This window comes from Mustela putorius, unplaced genomic scaffold (genome assembly GCF_011764305.1).
Source record: "Mustela putorius furo isolate JIRA1106 unplaced genomic scaffold, ASM1176430v1.1 tig00000083_pilon_pilon_pilon, whole genome shotgun sequence".
Taxonomy (NCBI): Eukaryota; Metazoa; Chordata; class Mammalia; order Carnivora; family Mustelidae; genus Mustela; species Mustela putorius.
Genome location: NW_025421273.1, coordinates 15,389,797 through 15,408,556, shown reverse-complemented (window position 1 = coordinate 15,408,556; position 18,760 = coordinate 15,389,797). Strand labels below are relative to the sequence as shown.

Genomic DNA, 18,760 nt, shown 5'->3' with positions numbered 1-18,760 from the left:
TGGTCCTGGGGGCGGATATGGTACCTGTTTTCTGTCTTGGAAGACTGAGGCTCAGAGAAGTGAAAAGACTTACCCACCTGCTTTTCATTTAAGGATCCGATCCAGAGTCTTGAGTGAATATTGCCATGTGGATGTGTTTACCTCCGTGGCAACGCTAAAACTATTCTGTATTTCCTTTTTCCACTAAAAGATGTTTTGCAGTTTTAAGGAAAACTTAATTATTGTCAATATTTAAATACTTATTTTTTCCAAAGCTGAAGACTTAGAATTAAATAAGGCATGTTCTACATAACACCTATCTGTCCATCCATCCATTCATCCATCCACCTTTCCATCATCCTCCCATCCATCCATCCATCCATCCACCAATTTTTTTTTAAAGATTTTATTCATTTATTTGACAGACAGATCACAAGTAGGCAGAGAGGCAGGCAGAGAGAGAGAGAGGAGGAAGCAGGCTCCCTGCTGAGGAGAGAGCCCGATGTGGGGCTTGATCCCAGGACCCTGAGACCATGACCTGAGCCAAAAGCAGAGGCCCTAACCCACTGAGCCACCCAGGCGCCCCCATCCACCAATTTGTCCATCCATCCATCCATCTCTCTACCTATCTACCCATTCATCCATCCATCCATCTACTAGCTATCAACCTACCTAGCCATCCATTTTCCCATCTACCCATGTGTCCACCCATCATCTATCCATGCACTCATTTGTCCATCTGTCCAACCATCCGTCCACTTCTCCATCTACCTATCCACTTATCCATCCATCCATCCATCCATCCATCCATCCATCCAACCCTACACCCTTTCACCCTCCCACCTAGCAAGTGAGCACCTACTTGGATCTAAATGTGCCTGTTATGGTCCCTTCCTGAGGCCACTGTTACAAATGGGTTATGGCATTTTGGTAACTCTTAGTGGGTTATCTTTCCTTTTACATAAAGCACCCCATGCCATCTGTTCTTCCTTCCCAGGAATGTGAGCCGGCTTTCAACAGCAACATCACAGCATTTGCACTGAAGGCCAAAGTCATCTATCCCATCAATCAGAAGTTCCGGGTGAGGGTCCTCAGCTCTGCCTGAGAAATGCAATTACTCAGTAATTGCCAGAGATTGGGATGGGAGTTGGCAATGGAGTGAGTGATTTGGGGTCCTGTATGGGGGTTTTATGGCAAATCATTTTAATAGGGACAATTTTGAGACTTTGTGATGAAGGAAAACGTTAGGATGAATCCACTTTATGACAGCGTTGTCAGGGAAAGGGTGTAGCAAAGCGTCCCCAGGGACAGCAGGTGGCAGCACAGCTGGGCCACGTCCCACTGTTCTAGACTAACACAAACCCGGGCACAGACACAATTACCAGCACTGCTCCTCACTCACAGATCGACCACAGATGAACACATCCTGGGGGGCTAGCACAATGCTAAGCATTTGTCACATGTTAGGCATTTCATGTAAGCTGAATCAGACTGTTATTGGCTCTTTATGCCTAAGGAAACTGAGGCACAGAGAGGCTAATGACCTGCCCGAGGTCACCTGGCTGTCTAAAGCCGGAATTCACACCTGTGGTCAGATGTTTTGCAGACAGCAGCAAAGCCCACAGTGTTTCCAGGTTTGCAAGGACATGAAGGACAGAGTCCCCGGTCCAGTACTTGAGGGAAATGCAGCTGGCTCTCCTGACCATAAAGAGGACGGGCTCTGGAGTCACACAGACTCCGTCCTAACTCCTGTCTCGACAATTTTCTGTGGGCTGTTTCCTGACTCTGCCTCCATTTCTTCATCTGGAAATGGGGGCGGTGGGCCGTCCTGCCTCCTCCCGTTGCTTGAGGGTCAAATGGGGTAATAGACATAGGGCTTAGCATGGCATGTGACAACCAAGTGTTCAGTTTTTCAATGATTATGTGCTTTTGAAGACAGCCGGAGCCAGGCTCTGCAAAGTATTGCATCAAAGCAAGGACTTCACCTTGCATAACACAGACTTTCCCAAATTAAGCTTTCTGCGGAACCATTACTGATGGGGAGCAGTAACTGCAACTGTTCCCAGGAACACACATTGGGAACTGCTCCCCGCACTTAGCCATCTGGTGTGTAGTTGAAGGGACAAAACTCCCAGAGCAGGGGCATGATTTATCGTCCACATCCCCAGCAGGCTGTCTCCTGGTGGGCACTGAGGTTTATCCAGTGGTCAGGATGGCATCATCCTCACCCTGGAGGCCCTCGCAGTCTGGGCTGAGCTTGTAGGATGATGGGTGAGCCCAGGCAAGACAGAAATGACCAGAGGCCTGTGGAACCCCGCATAGGCTGGGGAGGACAACCCTGGGTCTGGGTCTCTAGGGAAGTGGTGCTGCTGCCTAGCCGACAGTGAGTGAGGGCTGTTTCAGGCAGGGGGACCAGAATCTGGAAAGGCCCAGAAGTATGAAATGACAGGGGAGGTTTAGAGCTGGCAGCTGGCTTGGGACTGCTTGGGCAGGCACATCCTGGAGCAGCAGGACAGGCTGGACAGAGGTGGCAACCGACATCTGTTGAGCCCTCCAGCTGTGCCAGGCCCTAGTCTGTCACCTTGTGTGGTCAAGGTGACATGGTCAAGGCAGTGCATGGGGCTCGAGTTCCTTGATAAGCAGCTTTGGACCCATTCAAGGGCAGTGGGGAGCCGCCTCAACGGACTGGGGACAGGAGGGTGACACCCAGGTCAGTGTAGGTGGGAGAGCTGGGTGGTCAGCAGGTTCGTGGACAGAGCACCCCCAGGGGTCTGAGCCAGTGGTGGGAGAGATAGGGGGCAGATGGACTGCTGTGGAGGAGGTCAGGGTTGGCAGTCAAGTGTGGGGTGCAGGTGGGCCACGGGGAACAGACCCAGACTTATAGCTAAGGGATAGAAGCCTGTTGTAGAGGGTCTGGCCTGCAGTGCTCAAGAGCCATGACATGGGTCCCTGGGGCCTGGGTGTGACCCTGGGGCAAAAGCTCTATGGTCTACTCCTCCCCACCCAGTCTGCCCCCACCGGGTCTTCCTGGGACTGGCGTCCTTTGCCACTGGTGGAATTACTGAAGCAAAGTCACACTAGGTCCCCAAGACTGACTGTGCTTTCTGTTCCTCCACCCCAGCCGCTGGCCGACGGGTCCTCCAACCCTTCTCTGCACGAAAACTTAAAGCAGGCTATCTTGCCAAACCAGCCAGTGGAGGCTTCCCCCTCCAGCAGCCTGGGGAGCCTGAGCCAGGCTGAAAAGGAGGACTGCAGCTCCTCGTCCAGCATCCACTCAACCACCAGCTATGACAGGTTCCTGAGCCGCACCTTTGTCCGGGCCAACAGCTTCCCTGAGGCCCTGATCTGTGAGAGGTAAGGAGAGGGAAGCTTGGGGAAGCCTACCAACGGACCCAGTCGCTGTCAGTATTTGGAATGGAGGCCCAGAGAGGTTAAGCAAGTCAACCATGCACACACAGCTATGCAGTGTCCGAGCTGGAGCTCCCCAGCTACTGTGTGGTGCTGACCAACGTGGGGGTTATAGAGCCAGACCTGAGCCCCTAGGAGAGACCCATTAGGGGATCTCACTGAATCACTGATGTGCTCTGAGCCCACCCTGACAGCAGCTAGGGGGGCACTGTGTTGTGCAGCTGAAACTGCCCACATACTTTGTGTCCACCCCGTGTCACTAACAAAGTAAACAGGCCTCCCTGCCGATGTGATGGTCATGCAGGCTAGGAGCTCAGAGCTCCCTGGTGGCCCTTAGGCAGAGGAACCAGCACTCGGCTTGTCAGGAGGTAGAAGCTGCCTTTGATGCCAGTAAAAGCAGAAAGGCAAAGAGTTGGGAGGGTCGGGGGAACTGTGGCCGTTCAAAGTACATTTGCCCACGTAGGACAGATGGTCCAATATGCCTTGCCACTTACCTGCCCTGTGACCGTGTGACCGCTCCTTGACTTTCTCAGTCCGTTTTCCCATCTGTGAAATGGGCATGAGAACGTCTGCCTGCAGGGGCAGAGGTGGGGGACACATGACAGGCATTTCGATCGAGGAAGGGGTGTAATACCCTCTTTTCTCCCACCTCTGACTCTTGCTGCCTCCTCTCCTTCATACCTCAGGCAGCTGCTTCCCTTCTGGTCACAGCTGAGTTTCAAATAGTCCCCTTGATTCCTTCGTGTAAACCGGGGACGGCTGTTAGGCATCCCTGAGTTGGGCAGCACTTAAAATCTGGAGTCAGGGTTCTCCAAGCCTTGTACAGAGCAGGGATCTGCTAACTCCCTGGAACCCCGACTCCCCATCCCAAACACTCTCGGTGGCTTTCTGTTTCTCTTTCCACTTTCCAGTGTGGATCTTGACCTGTGTATCTATAACCTTCACCTAAAAGATCTGCTGCATCTGGACAAGGCTCTGAGGCGGGAGAAGCACATGGTAGGTGCAGGGTGGGGCTGCTCTCCCTCTCCCTGCAGGCAGGGAGTCCTGTGTGCCCTCTGGGGATGGGTGCTGGGGACAGTGGCGCCACCGCGACAGGAAGGGACAGAAGCCATTTGTGCCTGCTGATGGGGCACATGCTCTCCTTTACTGGGAGCTATGGGGCGGGGCAGACAGATGACAGCCTCCTCCCATGGGTCCCTTACTGGTGAGAACAGGTAAAAGGTGTTGGAAAAGGGCAGCATTTTTCATTTTTTAATTTAAATTCAATTTAATTAACATACAGTGGATTATTAGTTTCAGAGGTAGAGGTCAGTGACCCATCAGTTACATACACCCAGTGCTCATCACATCACGGGACTGCCTTAATGGCCATCCCCCAGTTACCCCATCCCCCCATCTGCCTCCCCTCCAGCAACCTTCAGTTTGTTCCCTAGAGTTAAGAGTCAATTATGGTTTGTCTCCATCTCTGTTTTCGTCTTATTTTATTTTCCCTTCCCTTCCCCTATGTTTATCTGTTTTGTTTCTTCAATTCTACATATGAGCAAGATCTTATGGTATTTGTCTTTCTCTGGTGGACTCCTTTCGCTTAGCATAATATCCTCCAGTTCCGACCAGGTCAATATAAATGTAAGATTTCATCCTTTCTGATGACTGAGTAATATTCCATTGTATATATGGACCACATCTTCTTTATCCATTCCTCTGTTGATGGACATCAAGGCTCTTTCCATAGTTTGGCTATTGTGGACACTGCTGCTATAAATATTGGGGTGCACGTGCCCCTTAGAATTACTACCTTTGTATCTTTTGGGGTAAATACCCAGTAGTGCGATTGCTGGGTTGTAGGAAGGATAGCTCTATTTCTAACATCTTGAGCAACCTCCATACAGCCTTCCCGAGTGGCTGAACCAGCTTGCACTCTCACCAGCAATGTGAGAGGGATCCCCCTTTCTTCGCACCCTCGCCAGCATTTCTGAAGGAATGATAACAGTGACAACAATATTTAGGAGCGCTGACTTTGGTGACTGCTCACTATGTACTGGGCCCTGAGCATGTCAAACAGGCTGTTAGCTTTGAACCTCAGCACAGCCTAGAGGGGTGGGTGCCGTTATCATTCCACATGACAGACAAGAAATTACGGAGCCACAGACAGCAGCAGAACATGACTGGTCTCTGCTGGACGCACATAGGCTCTGAGTGAACCAACTCTGGGCCCACGGAGCGAGGAAGCCAGACAGACGTGTGCCACCTCCTACCCTGTAGCTGTGGAACCCCAGTGGGGCTGGCCAGGCCTCGAGGCCACAGAGCTACAAAAGAGGAGTTATTTCTCCTGGATTCTCGAATGAGGGATGTGACCTACAGCAGGGAGGCCTGTTGGAAAGAGAAAGGGAGAGGGGTCGACGGAGAGAGTGACAGAGACGCAAACAGACACGCCCATGGGGTGCCTTGTCATACACTGGAAAAATATAAACATCAAGTTGTAGACACAGTAGAAAGAAATTGGGGCCTGTGAGAGCAGAATGGGCCTTGTAAACAGGGGCTTGTCCTGGAAACCAGAAATCCTACCAGGACTCCGGAAATAGACCCTGTTCCGGCGGCCCCACCATCCAGCAGAGCTCTGGCCCTCCCATGCCTGTGGCCTGGTCTCATTTGCCGCATGCCGTCTGGCCAGCAGGCAGGTGGCCCTAGCAGGCTTCTCAAAGGCTCTGTGCTCCTTGGAGGGCTGATGGCGTCTGCGTTCAGAGCACCACCCAGCTGGTGAGGGACACAGTACTGGCTGCCTCGCCCCTGCAGCAGCCTGCAGATGCCCACAGGGAAGGAGTCACCGTCACTCATCTGTGTGTCTTCTCTGTGGGCAGCCTTTCTTCATCTCACCTCCTTCCAGCCTTTCTTCCAGGCCTGGCATGGAACCAGGGACAGCCCCCATGTATGGGGTCCACTCTCCAGGGGGAGATGGCGGGGAACTGCACAGATGCTCCCCAGCAGACAGTAGCGTGTAGCAAGCTGTACAGTGCTGGGAGGGGAAGGGGGGCATTGAGTAAGTGTGGGACTGATGGCCAGGCTTCCCTGGAGGGACACACGTCTGCTGGAAGCTGGGGAAGGACGAAGAGTCAGAGACTTGGGTTCTGGTCCACCCTCCCACACAGATGAACTGTGTGACATAGGGTAAGTCATTTCCCCTTTCTGGGCCACTTTAGAAAAGGTATAATGTTCTCCAACTCTTACCCTGTGGAATTACTAGGAACTGAAGCTGTCTAGCTCTAGAGGGTCTCTGTAGGCAGAGCTCGGCCAGGCTGTGTGACCAGGTATCACAATCCCCCTTGTGAGGCACGCAGACTCTGTGAGGCTAAGGAAGCCCTCTAAACCTCTGAGCTCAAGGAAGCCTTACTGTTGTTTTTTGCTGCAAGGAACCTAAGACTCAGAGAGGTTGGCTCAGTCACCCCAAATCACACAGCTGGTGAATAACAGACACAGAACCCAAATGAGGTCTGAGTGCAAGGTCTGTGGGCCTGCACACAGTAGGTGTTCCACAGAAATGTGCCCGCAGGTGCCGACACCACCCTGGGGGACCTCTGTCCATGTGTGGTGTTTCCTTCCCTGCAGAATGCATCTTCGTTGTGAGCAGGACCTGGGGAAACATACCAGTCTTTGCGGAGGCCTCAAATGCCATTTCTTTGGGAGAGGTCTGTCTGCACAAGTCAGTTCAGAAGTGACTCAGACCGAAGCTGGGGGGTCACTGTGTTGTGCAGCTGAAACTGCCCTCATACTTTGTGTCCACACTGTGTCACTAACAAAGTAAAAAAAAAAAAAAGTGACCCAGAGCAGATGTGATGGTCATGCAGGCTAGGAGCTCAGAGCTTCCTGGTGGCCCTTGGCAGAGGAACCAGCACTCGGCTTGTCAGAAGGTGGACAGAAGCTGCCTTTGATGCCAGTAAAAGCAGAATGGCAGAAAGAACAGCCTAGGTTAGGGGCTGTGTGCATTTGCAAGTTGCCAACAGAGGGATCATTCGGCCTAGGGGCTTCTCCTGGTACTGGAACATTCTCTGTCTTGATTGTGGCAGTGACTGCATGAATCTGTACTTGGGGTAAAGTTACATAGACACACATACACACAGACACACACCGATACATGTGACAGTGAGTGGAAATGGAGTGAGGTCTGTAGGAAACAGTCGGACCAATGTCAGTGTCAGGATGGAGTTTGGTATTGTACCACAGTGACGTCACATGCCACCCAGGTGACAGTACACAGGAACTCTGTATTGGTTTTTCACTTTCCTCTGAGTCTGAAATTTTTCCAAAAGAAAACATTCATTGATTGACATAAATGGTAGGTATTCATCCTTTCTGATGACTGTGTAATATTCCACCATATATGTGAACCACTTCTTCTTTATCCATTCGTCTATCGAAGGGCATCTCACCTCCTTCCAGTGACATGGATGGAACTGGAGGGGATCATGTTGAGTGAAATAAGCGAAGCAGAGAAAGACGGTTACCATATGGTGTCACTTATATGTGGAACATAAGGAAGGGAGGGAAAACTGAATGGGAAGAAATCAGAGAGGGAGACAAACCATAAGAGGCTCTGGACGCCGGGAAACCAACTGAGGGTTTGCAGAAGGGAGAGGGATGGAGAGATGGGGTAATCAGGTGATGGACATTAAAGAGGGCATGTGTTGTGATAAGCATTGTGTGTTACACACAACTATGAATCGTTGAACACTACATCAAACTATTGATGTACTATATGCTGGATAATTGAACATAATAATAAATAATAATAATAATAAATAAAAAATAAAAGCAGATATTATTTAAAAATTATTAATTGAAAGGAATGAAATGAGACCTGTACCCATCACCCATTCAGTCTGGGGTCAAAGAAAAATGGGTTTAGACCAACATGTTGAGAAAAGAATGTCACCTTATGTGGCCTCGACTTCAGTGGGTAGAAAGCCAACATGACATTGTGTTCCTAGAGCTTGTTAATGCTGGCAAGCCTAAGGAAGGTTAGGGGAAGTTCTAGGTTCCACCCCTCATGGCTGTCCCTTGTGACATGAAGCCAGTTATCCAGATTTCTCAGCCGAAGAGCTCTTTGTCTGTAAGATGGAGGAGATTGTACCAATGTCCTGCATGCTCTAAAAACCAAATGAGATAATACATATACTAGCTTGGCATAGAACAGTGTTCAACAAACCTTATGACAAGGGTTGCAAACTGTGGCCCTTGGGCCTGTCCAGCCATTCCTGCTCTTGACCGTGGCTGCCTTGATGCTCTAACAGCAAAATCCAATGGTTGCAAAAATGACAGGTTGGCCTGCAAAGCCAGGAACGTTTACCATGTGGCCCTCTGCAGGAAAACATTTGCTAAGCCTTGTACTAAATTGCCTCACCACATAAATATGTCTCACCTCTGACAACTGAGCAAAGCAGCTCCACGGAAGAGTGACACGCTTTTTAGGACATGATATCGCAACAATCAGCAGTCCATAGCAGACAGAGACGGACTCACACCAAATGAACTCAAAATGCATCACGGGCTTAAACGTAAAAATGTGAGACTATCCATCTTCTAGGAAAAAATGGAGGAGAAAATCTTCAGGATCTAGAAAAGCAGATATTGTAAAAAAAAAAAAAAAAAAAAAAAGATAAACTTGTGCTCTGTAGAAGACCCCATCAGAGAGGATGGGGAGGAAAGAAGTATTCACAAACCATGTGTCAACAGAGGACTCACACTTAGAACCTAGAACATATAAAGAACGCTCAAACCTCCACAGAAGCAAACAATCTCATTAGATAAAGGGCAAAAGCTGTGAACAGACATTTCACCAAAAAGGATCTACAGCTGGCAGATAAACACACAGACACACAAAATGAGATAAAAGACACTGGACAGCATTAGCCATTACGGAAGGAATGAGGGATCTTGAGTAACAAGAAGTAAACGAGATATATTAAAAAAAAACAAAACAAAAAAAAAAACGAGCTATGACGAGTCACCTATCGGAATGGCTAAAATAACAAATGGTGGCAACACGAGATGCAGGTGACGATGGGAAGAAACGGTCCCGAATGCATTGCTGGTGGGAATGCAGAGCGCCACACCAAAGAACAGGCGGTTTCTCAGAAAACCCCACAACTGCACTCTGGTGAACCTAACCCCAGAAAATCTTATGTTCACACAGAAACCCGTTATGTGAATGTTCTTACCAGTTTTATTCACAATCGCCCCAAACTGGAAACACAGATGTCCTACGGAGGTGAATAGCAGGTGTGGGGACAGCAGGCTTGGACGTTCCTGGGTGTCCCCGCTTGTGGGAGGACTCTCTCTGGTGTAGAGGACGCCTCCATCCATTGCGACAGGAGGCCGGGGAGGAGGACTGTATACATTGCAATTCCGAACAAGTGTCCCTCTAATCCTTCTTCATGAAAATACAGCCCCTTATAGGCTATTGTCATGATTTATAATCTGAGGTATTTACCCTCCAGCAAAAAGGATGTGTGTGTGAAGAGACAGAGAAAGAAAAAGGGGAGAGAGGGAGGGATGGAAAGGGCGATACCATTTCTAAGCCTTTCTCGGTTATGTCTCCCTTCTTGGCAATAGATGTTTATTCAGATTTTAAAAATGTGCCTCCTTGATCTTCTGCCTAAAAAGAAGTCTGATGATGAATTATACCAGAGGATTCTTTCAAAGCAAGAAAATGTAAGTAAGTCTTCAACCTACATTTCAAGGTTACTTAAAAATATTTGATTATAGGGGCGCCTGGGTGGCTCAGTCATTAATCATCTGCCTTCGGGTCAGGTCATGATCTCTAGGTCCTGGGATCCAGCCCCGGGCTCTCTGCTCAGCAGGAAGCCTGCTTCTCCCTGAGAAGCTCTCCTACTCCCCCTGCCTGTGTTACCTCTCTCGCTGTCTCTCTCTCTGTCAAATAAATAAAAATCTTTATTAAAAAAATAGTTGATTAAAATATATATAAAACATATATAGGAAATTATTTTTGCTTTCATGTGTAAAAATAATCTTACAATATGTGCTTTTGAACCCAATGCAATTATGTAAAAATATGTGTACAAATATAAAAATGACCATAGTTATTAGTAAAATTTGGAAAAATACTGAAAGCAGGAAAACGAGAAGAATGCTGGTCATACCTGCTACTCAGAACCACTGTTACTGTCACCTTCTGCACAAGGTTGGGTATTTTTATTTATTTACTTTTTAAGATTTATTTATTTGAAATGAAACAAGATGGGATCGAGAGGGAGACAAACCATAAGAGATTCTTAATCTCACAAAACAAACTGAGCGTTGCCAGGGGGAAGGGGGTAGAAAGAGGGTGGTGGGGTTATGGACATTGGGGAGGGTATGTGCTGTGGTGATTGCTATGAAGTGTGTAAACCTGGCGATTCACAGACCTGTACCCCTGGGACTAATAATACATTATATGTTTATAAAAAATTAAAAAATTATTTTAAAAAAGATTTATTTGAGAGAGAGAGAGAGAGCGCAGGGGAAGGGGCAGTGGGAGAGGGGGAGAGAGAGAGAATCCCAAGCAGACTCCATGCTGAGCACAGAGCCTGATGCAGGGCTCGATCTCAGGACCCTGAGGTCATGATCTGAGCTGAAGTCAAGAGTAAGACACCCACCGGGCTGGACCAACCAGGCACTCCTAGGTTTGCTGTTGCGAAGTGTTTATTGATCGATTTGAGAGAGAGAGAGAGAGCGAGCACACCCCCTCCCCAAGCAGGCAGGGAGGGCAGAGGGAGCAGCAGACTCCCTGCTGGGGTGAAGCCCCATGCCTGGCTCCAGCCCACAACCATGAGACCATGACCTCAGCCAAAATCAAGAGTCGGACACCCAACTGAGGGTGCCAGCCAGGCGCCCCTAGGCTGGGTGTTTTAAATACCTAAATGATTTGTCGGTCTGAACTGTTTGTACTAGGGGGCATTCTGCCCTGTCCGTGTTTTACATGGAGTTTACATTGCTTTAGGGGCAGTGACACCAGTCAGTCGGGTCTTGGAGTCGAACTGGTGGAGGCTGATACCCTGATTCGTTCTTTCGCAAACTCTCGGAATCCCAGCTCCCTACTGGGCCCCGGGGTCGTGACTCCCGTCCTGCGGGATCACGGAAGGGCCAAGACAAGTGTGTAGGGGAGCACCTGGCCGTGTAAGAGTCAGCCCCTGCGCCGTGATGGCTGCCCCCATCCTCCTGACCACCCGACAACCGTCTTCCTCGTCCCGGTCGTCAGCAGCGCCGTTTCCCAGTCACCGCCGCACGAGGCGGGGGGATGCCGAGGGCAGGTTTCTCCCGCTTCCTCGGGGTCCCGGGCGGAGGGACGAGTTGCCGCCCACCCCCACCCACCCCCTCGGGAAGGAGGTCGTGCCTCGTCACCATCACCACCCCCATCCCCGGGGCCGGAGCTGCCGGGCCGGTTCCCCTCAGGCCAGGCACACGCGGTTGCATTGCATCCCCGCGGCGGCCCGTGGGCGGCCGTCAGTGTGTGGTCTGCAGCCGGGGAGACGAGTCTCGGTGACCCCTGGGGGACGAGTCTCGGTGACCCCCGGGAGACGAGTCTCGGTGACCCCCGGCGCACAAACAACGACCACCACGGTGACCCGAGTCCTTCCAGGAAGAACAGCTCTAGGGCAGAGCAAGGGCTTTGCAGGCCGCAGACCCCGGCTCTGACGCCGCCGCGCGCACCACAGAGCACGAGAGTCACCGCAGCGGCTCCTGCTGACGGAGAGCCAGTCTGACGGCCCCGACCTCCGGAAGGGGACCCGCCGCGCCCACGCGGACAGAAAGTCGGCCTGCTTACAGAGGGGCCGGTTTCCGTGCTCTGAAGCCCAGGGTTCGCCAGACTGCCTACCTCACTGCTGACCACGCTGGCCGCCTCCGCGGCAGGCCCTCACTTTCCGCACACTCCGGGCCGAGGCCACACCACCGTCATGCCTTCCCCATGGAGGACCCATGCCAAAGAGGAAGAGGCCGGACGAGTTAAGGGGGCCGCTTCCTGCTGTTGAGCCCACCAATCACATCGTGTCCCGCCTTCCCTGGGGTGTAGTCAGTAATCCTTCCCTGTGGAAACCAGAGGTGTGGGGAAGAAGTATTATTCCCTTGCAGCTCCCTGAAGTCATGGCATTTTCCAGGACTTCCTAAGAAATGTAAGGTACGAATTCATCATTTTAAAAAGTATATTCAATTTTTTTAAGGGAGGGAGAGAACAATAGAGAAGAAAAGAATCCAGTATTCTTGAGAGTCTATGTCTAATGAGCAAAAGAGATTTCTATCATCAAACCTTAAGTAGGACAATACCTAGATCAGCTATTGATGGTTAAGAAATATTTTGTGCTGGAAGATAAAAAGCATTTCTTTTTTGGAATTTAAGATATGTTAGATTTTTTTCCTTTGCTTATTTGCATTTTTTCCTTTCTCTGTTTTCCCCAGGACTTGGAGGAATTAGAAAAAGGACTTCAGGTCAAACTGTCAAACACGGAAATGTTGGGGGCTGGTGATTCTGAGTACATCACTCTGGCAGATGTGGAAAAGAAGGAGCGAGAATATGCTGAGCAGCTAATAGATAATGTAGGTGATGGATTTTTCTCTTCTTTTTCCTTATAAGAACCTTGATTTCTGCGGCAGTTAAATTAGTGAAATTAAAGAGATGGCACCTAGAAGCATGTTTAAGACTTGAAATCCCTGATGTGTTCTGCCTCAAAGCCAGGGATCTAGTTTCAGAAAGTAAGTGATGGAGAATGTAAAATGAAGGGGCCAAGATTTAGAGTTTTGTTTTGATTTGTTTTTTAAATGAATCCCCCTTGCTTAAATTTTAGATTGATCTCTTTGTCATTCAAAGCGAAGATTGCTCTAACCCTGTATGTCATTCCTGCCCTGTGGATCAGAGCAGATGCTAGCGGCTAACTTCTCCAACCCCAGGCATCACTCATAAAAGCCTGCTTTAAATTCCAGAGAGGGTGGCTTCCTTCAAATATCCCTTTTTGCATTTCCATTCCAGTACCCCCTGTTCCTATATTAGGTATAAAAAAAACACGGGTTTGTGGGTTTTGTTTGTTTGTTTGTTTTGACACCCAAGCACTGTGCTGCGCGCTGGGGATTCAGAATGGCCTTGGACCTGGCCTTATCAGAGAGATGCACAGGCTAGCCTAGCACAGGGACCAAAAGGTGAGCAGATGTGGACTTTATAGCTTACAAGTGTTGTGACAGATGAGAACACCGGAAGGCGGAGGCGCAGTGGAGAGAGGAATCCATTCTATCCTAGAGTTAGGAAAGTCTTCATAGAAGAAGAGACCCATCGAGAGGACTTCGGGAAAAATGTGGGTGGATGCTGGCCAATGGATAGGCAATGGAGGCAGCGAGGGCGGACTGAGGAGCAAGCAGAGCCAGAGAAAGCCAGAAGTCTGGCCTGAGGGTTTTCATCTCGCGCCAAGGAGGTGGGAGTCACTGCAGTTTGACAGCAGAGGGCAGCTGGATCCGTTTCTGTCTTAGAAGGACCACTTGAGCAGCTCAGTGGAAGATAGATAGGTGCTCTGGGACTAGGACAATAGGAAAATTTCATGAAGGCAGCTGCAAAAAGAGAAGGGTAAGAAAAGGTGGGAGAGCTGATAGGGTAGTAGATAGTGAGGTTTAGAGGAGAGGAGAGTGTAAAGGATCAGTTCAATGGAAATAAGGATCCCAGAATGAGAAGCAAGTTGGGAGGGGAGCCGGCTTGCCCCCTTGAGTGAGTCCTGGCTTGCCATCTTGAACTGGAGATGCCTGAGGATGGAGAGTCTCCACTAAGCTTGGGTTAGAGGACACGGAGAGCGAGGATGCTCCTGGCATGAGTGGCAGAGGGATGGTGCTCAGCCTGGATCCCCGGGTCCACGGGCTCCACAAAGCAGTGGACCCGCCTGTCCGTGTCTGCGTATTTCAAGCAGATGATTCGTGGTATGCCCAGGATTCTCAGACATGTGGTGACATCCAGCAGTGGAGATGCCCGGGCCTACAGTGTGTGGGGAAAGGGTAGGGAGGGGTGCCTGGTGCCCAGTCTGGGATCCTACCAGGCATTTAAGGAAGAGAAGACAAGGAGAATTGAGACAGGAAGGCAGAATATGGACCCTGAGGGACCAGGAGAAAATCCCGTTACAGATGCCAAGGGAATCAAGAGTTTCTAAAAATAGGGTGGGTATCCTGGATCTCTGGGGCTGGAGGAGAAGCAGCCATGCTGGCTGGACATCCAACTCTGTTTGGAGGTGGGCGGGGTGTCGCAGGTGATAGTCAGGTCCTTTTAGAATAGTCTGGAAAGAGCCTATCCAGTGGGGTGCTGGGAGCGGGAGGGAGGCCAGAGGTGTGATGGCTGGGACACATAGTAGTTTCCTGGGGGCACATGGGGCCTGCCCACCCCAGTGTGGGCTTCCTCTCTGCTGTGCGCTGCTCCCTGGAGGTGGTTGGTCAGGGAGGCTCGGTGCTTGGGTTGCATTCATCTCCGCCTTTCCTTTGGTGCCCCAAGGTCAGGGCAGGCTTCTGGTGCTGCTCAGCCCCGACCCCTCCTATGACCTGTGCAGCAAGAGGTGCCCAGATGAATTCAGAGTCAGAGAGGCTGAGCCACGGTGGAGAAAAACCACCACTCCAGGAGTTCCGTGGGCCTGTACCAACTCTGCCCCTGCCTCCCAGCTCTGTGACCTTTGACCAGTGACCCAACTTTCTGAAACCATTCCAACAGCCAGCCAGTAGACATTTTACCTGGACCCCCAAAATGCATGAGGCCTAGAGCCTGGCACCTACATGCCACCTACATGCCACCCTCCCCCATAAAGGGAGGGGGTTATGACTGCTGGTATCCCGGTTCTTAGAGCTCTGGGAGGCTGCTTGAGCCCCGACATTCTCAGCCACTCGGTGATTAGCACCTCTCCTTCTGATGAGAAGGGGGGAGAGGAAAACGATTTCAAAGAAGGGTTTTCATGGTCAGTGCCGTCTTTTGCTCTTTTGTACTGTTAGGGCAATAAGTGAAATGTAAATGCCCTTCGTACTTTTATTTCCAGAACATGGTTAATCCCTTTTGGAGATATGGAAGCTTCCAGGAGCACACTGGTGAATTTCACACACTCCCCAGGCAGCAATCATGGCCTGTTTAAGAGTTTTTAAGCTGTTTACGCTGGGCGATCTCATTGTGCCTGCCTTCCTTATCAGCAGAGCATCGGTGTTTGCTGAAAAGCCACCTTGAAACTGACTGGCACCTACAATACACCAAGGAGTAACCTCTCTATAGAACTCGATTATTGCCGAGATAAACTTGCTCCCAATTGCAGAAGTGTTTAGAATCTCAGTGTGTGATAAGGAATGAATTGTAATTCTCAAGCATGAACAGTCTGGTTTTATAACTTTCTTAAATAAGTTTTCTACACCCACCTCTTGCTTTTCATTCTCATTTCACAGATGGAAGCTTTCTGGAAACAGATGGAAAACATCCAGCACTTTCTTATGGACCAATTTAAGTGTTCGAGCTCCAAAGCCCGACAGCTCATGATGACGCTCACAGAAAGAATGATTGCAGCCGAAGGGTTATTGCGTGATTCTCAGGATTTGCAGACTCTGGTATGCTGAAGGGGTAGGGGAGGGAACCTGAAGACACCCACACTGGGGATGTGGAATCCACAAGCTTGATGCGCCATAGAGATCAAGTCAAACTCATTTAAATTGTAGATGGGGGTGTAGAGCCCAGAGAATAACAGTGAATCCATCCATCCTCCATTAATCCATCCATTCATCCATCTATCCATCTATCTTTCCCTTCATTCATCCATCCATCTTCCATCATCCATCACTCTACCCATTAATTCATCTATCCATCCAACCATTCATCTATCTGTCCATCATTCTTCCATCTTTCCATCCTTCATCCATCCATCCATCTACCTTTCCATCTATCTATCCATCCATCCATTCATCCATCTATCTTTCCATCCATTCATCCATCCATCTGTCCACCCATCCATCCATCTAGCCATTCATTCATCTATCCATCCATCCATTCACCCATCTGTCCATCCATCTTTCTTTCCATCCATCCATCCACCCATTTTCCCATCCATCCATCTACACATCCACCCTCCCATTCGTTAAGTGGAGATTCCAGCTAGCTTTGTATTGTGGAAGCAGAGAGCACTAGATCTCAGTCCTGGCTGCACACTGAGATTATCTGGGGAGCTTTAAAAGTATTGATGGTGGGATGCCAGATGGGGCCCACCCCCAGAGACTCTGACTTAATGAGTCTGGGGTTTTTAGAGATCTAGGTGACCACAGTGAGTAGTCATAGTTGATGCCCACTTGTGTGGATCAAGCTTTTTTGCTCTTCCAACGGCTCCATTAATCACCCGAGGAGATTTCAAAAAATGCCTCTGCCCAGACCTCATGCCCAGAGATCCAATCTGATTGGTCTACAGTGAAGCGCTGGTGTTGCTGGTCTTAAGCTCCGCAAACAATTCTGATACATACTTGGAGACGCAATCCAAGTATAGTATATTGTAAAGAGGAATCCACAAACTTGACTTTAAACCTAGGCTTAGCCACTTGAGGTTGTGTGATCTTGAACCACTTAGTTAACCCCGTTGAGTTTCAATTACTCTATTTATTAAAGAGGTCCCAGGAGTTTTTGCAGGTGGGCCTTGGGGAAGTGCTCAGGGACCCATAACGCCCTGGTCACCGTGAGGTTTCTCAGCTATGGTCTTGGCCTTGCCCTGCTGTCTCACGGGACAAGCCCTGCATTGGTCCACAACCAGCAGAGTGTGGTCCACAGACCAGAGGCCCCAACAACCCCCAAGGGTTTTTTAGAAATGCAGGCACCCTGACTCCCACCTCGGGCCAGTCTCAGGATATGCATTTAAACAAACTCTCCAGGTGAAACAGCTGTTTGAGAAAGTGATGTTTTTGCTCCTCATGTATGCATATAATCTCCTTTCCCTCCCCGGCACTGCTAGAAGGTAGGCATGGCAGATGTTTTCTTCCCAATGAGGAGGGATCCAGCTAAGTGACCCACCTAGGATTCCCAGGCTGTTTAATGACATCGCTGAGCCCTGGCAACAAGCTTCCGGATTTGTCATACAAACCCCTGTGAATTGGATTTTAACTTGATAAGGCTTCTGATATTACTGCTTATCAAAAGAGAAAGACTATTTTTCCTTCTTTTTTTCTTTTTGTTTATTATTCGGTCAGCAGGATATTGATTCAGGGAAAAAAATGTCTCCTTAGCTGACTTTGGCCCGAGTATTAGCCAGTAACTTCCAAATAGAAAGAAGGGAAAGAATTTTCCAGGTTATCAATACACCCTTCTCTTAGCCAGCATTTGATGAGTACCTACTTGTGGGCCACGTTCTGTTACAGGAAACAGTATTACAGACTTGAGCTAGAAACCCGAGTTCATACCACAGTCTTGCTGCTTGTTAGCTGGATGAACTTGGGGCAGATTACTAACCTCTCTGTGACTCCTTTTCATCATCTGTAAGTGGAGATCGGAAGAGCACCTGTTCTCAGAACATTAGAGAGTGGACGATATGCAAGGCCTTTGGAACAGAGCCAGGCCCATGGGACGTTGTCGGAGTGTTAGTGATTAGACCCTGTGGGCCGCAGGGCTGCCGGCAAACCAGATAACAAATCCTTATGGGATTGCCTGCAAAGGGCTGGAATCTGTGTTTGCACAGAAGAAAGGTGCTCTGTCCACACCCTGTGTATCCCCCCCAAAATACAGCTTGTGGATCTCATGTTACGTGGCTGATCAATTCCAGAAGAAGGATGTTAAGTTCTTGGGTCAGCGTCTGAGCTATCTAGTCTGGGAAGTTGGACCTGTATGTTCACATGACATCACTAAATATCAGAATCAAACTAATAGGGCTCTGGAAAGAGCCCCAGAGGTTGTAAGAATCACTCTCCTCGGATGTCTAACAAAAAGCCAGGTCAAGGGCCATGCCAGGGGCTTGTAGATAATTATGACTGACGCTTGTGTTCCTGATCGCTTACTATGTTCTGGTTGTTGTTTTAACTTAATGTTCACTGTAGCTCTGTATGTTCGTGTCCAAGAAGGACACTGTACCCAAGGTCTGCAGCTCTGACGGGTGGAGCCCAGTTCTGGCCCCGGGGGCCCTGAGAGCGAGGAGGGGCTCTTCGCCTCCCATCTGATGTCCCTCTGTCCATGCTCACCTCTCTCCACTCCTGTCTTCCTTCGAATATAAACCCGGACTTGTGCTGTTGGTACTGAGCTGGGAGGCCTCATCGTGCTACCTCAGAGGTGGCTCCTGGGGGGTTCGGGCGCCCTGCTCCCCAGTGTCCCCTGTCTGGGTCCCTCCCAGAGCAGAGCCTTCCCACCAGGCGCGGGGCCACCCAG

General features: G+C 49.7%; 1 protein-coding gene across 4 annotated transcripts in view; it reads left to right on the top strand.

Annotated features, from left to right (window-relative positions):
- Positions 1 to 18,760, top strand: part of EVC (EvC ciliary complex subunit 1) — a 61,746-nt gene that overhangs the window by 11,670 nt on the left and 31,316 nt on the right. For all 4 annotated transcript variants that reach the window (XR_006605370.1, XM_045075524.1, XM_045075519.1 and 1 more), the window contains 6 exons: positions 977 to 1,060; positions 3,101 to 3,333; positions 4,299 to 4,383; positions 9,994 to 10,092; positions 12,835 to 12,972; positions 15,820 to 15,978. Coding sequence is in view for 3 of the 4 variants with exons in the window: in XM_045075524.1 (XP_044931459.1) it covers positions 977 to 1,060; positions 3,101 to 3,333; positions 4,299 to 4,383; positions 9,994 to 10,092; positions 12,835 to 12,972; positions 15,820 to 15,978 (798 nt within the window). In the remaining variant the exon portion in view is untranslated. The remainder of the gene's footprint in view (positions 1 to 976; positions 1,061 to 3,100; positions 3,334 to 4,298; positions 4,384 to 9,993; positions 10,093 to 12,834; positions 12,973 to 15,819; positions 15,979 to 18,760) is intronic.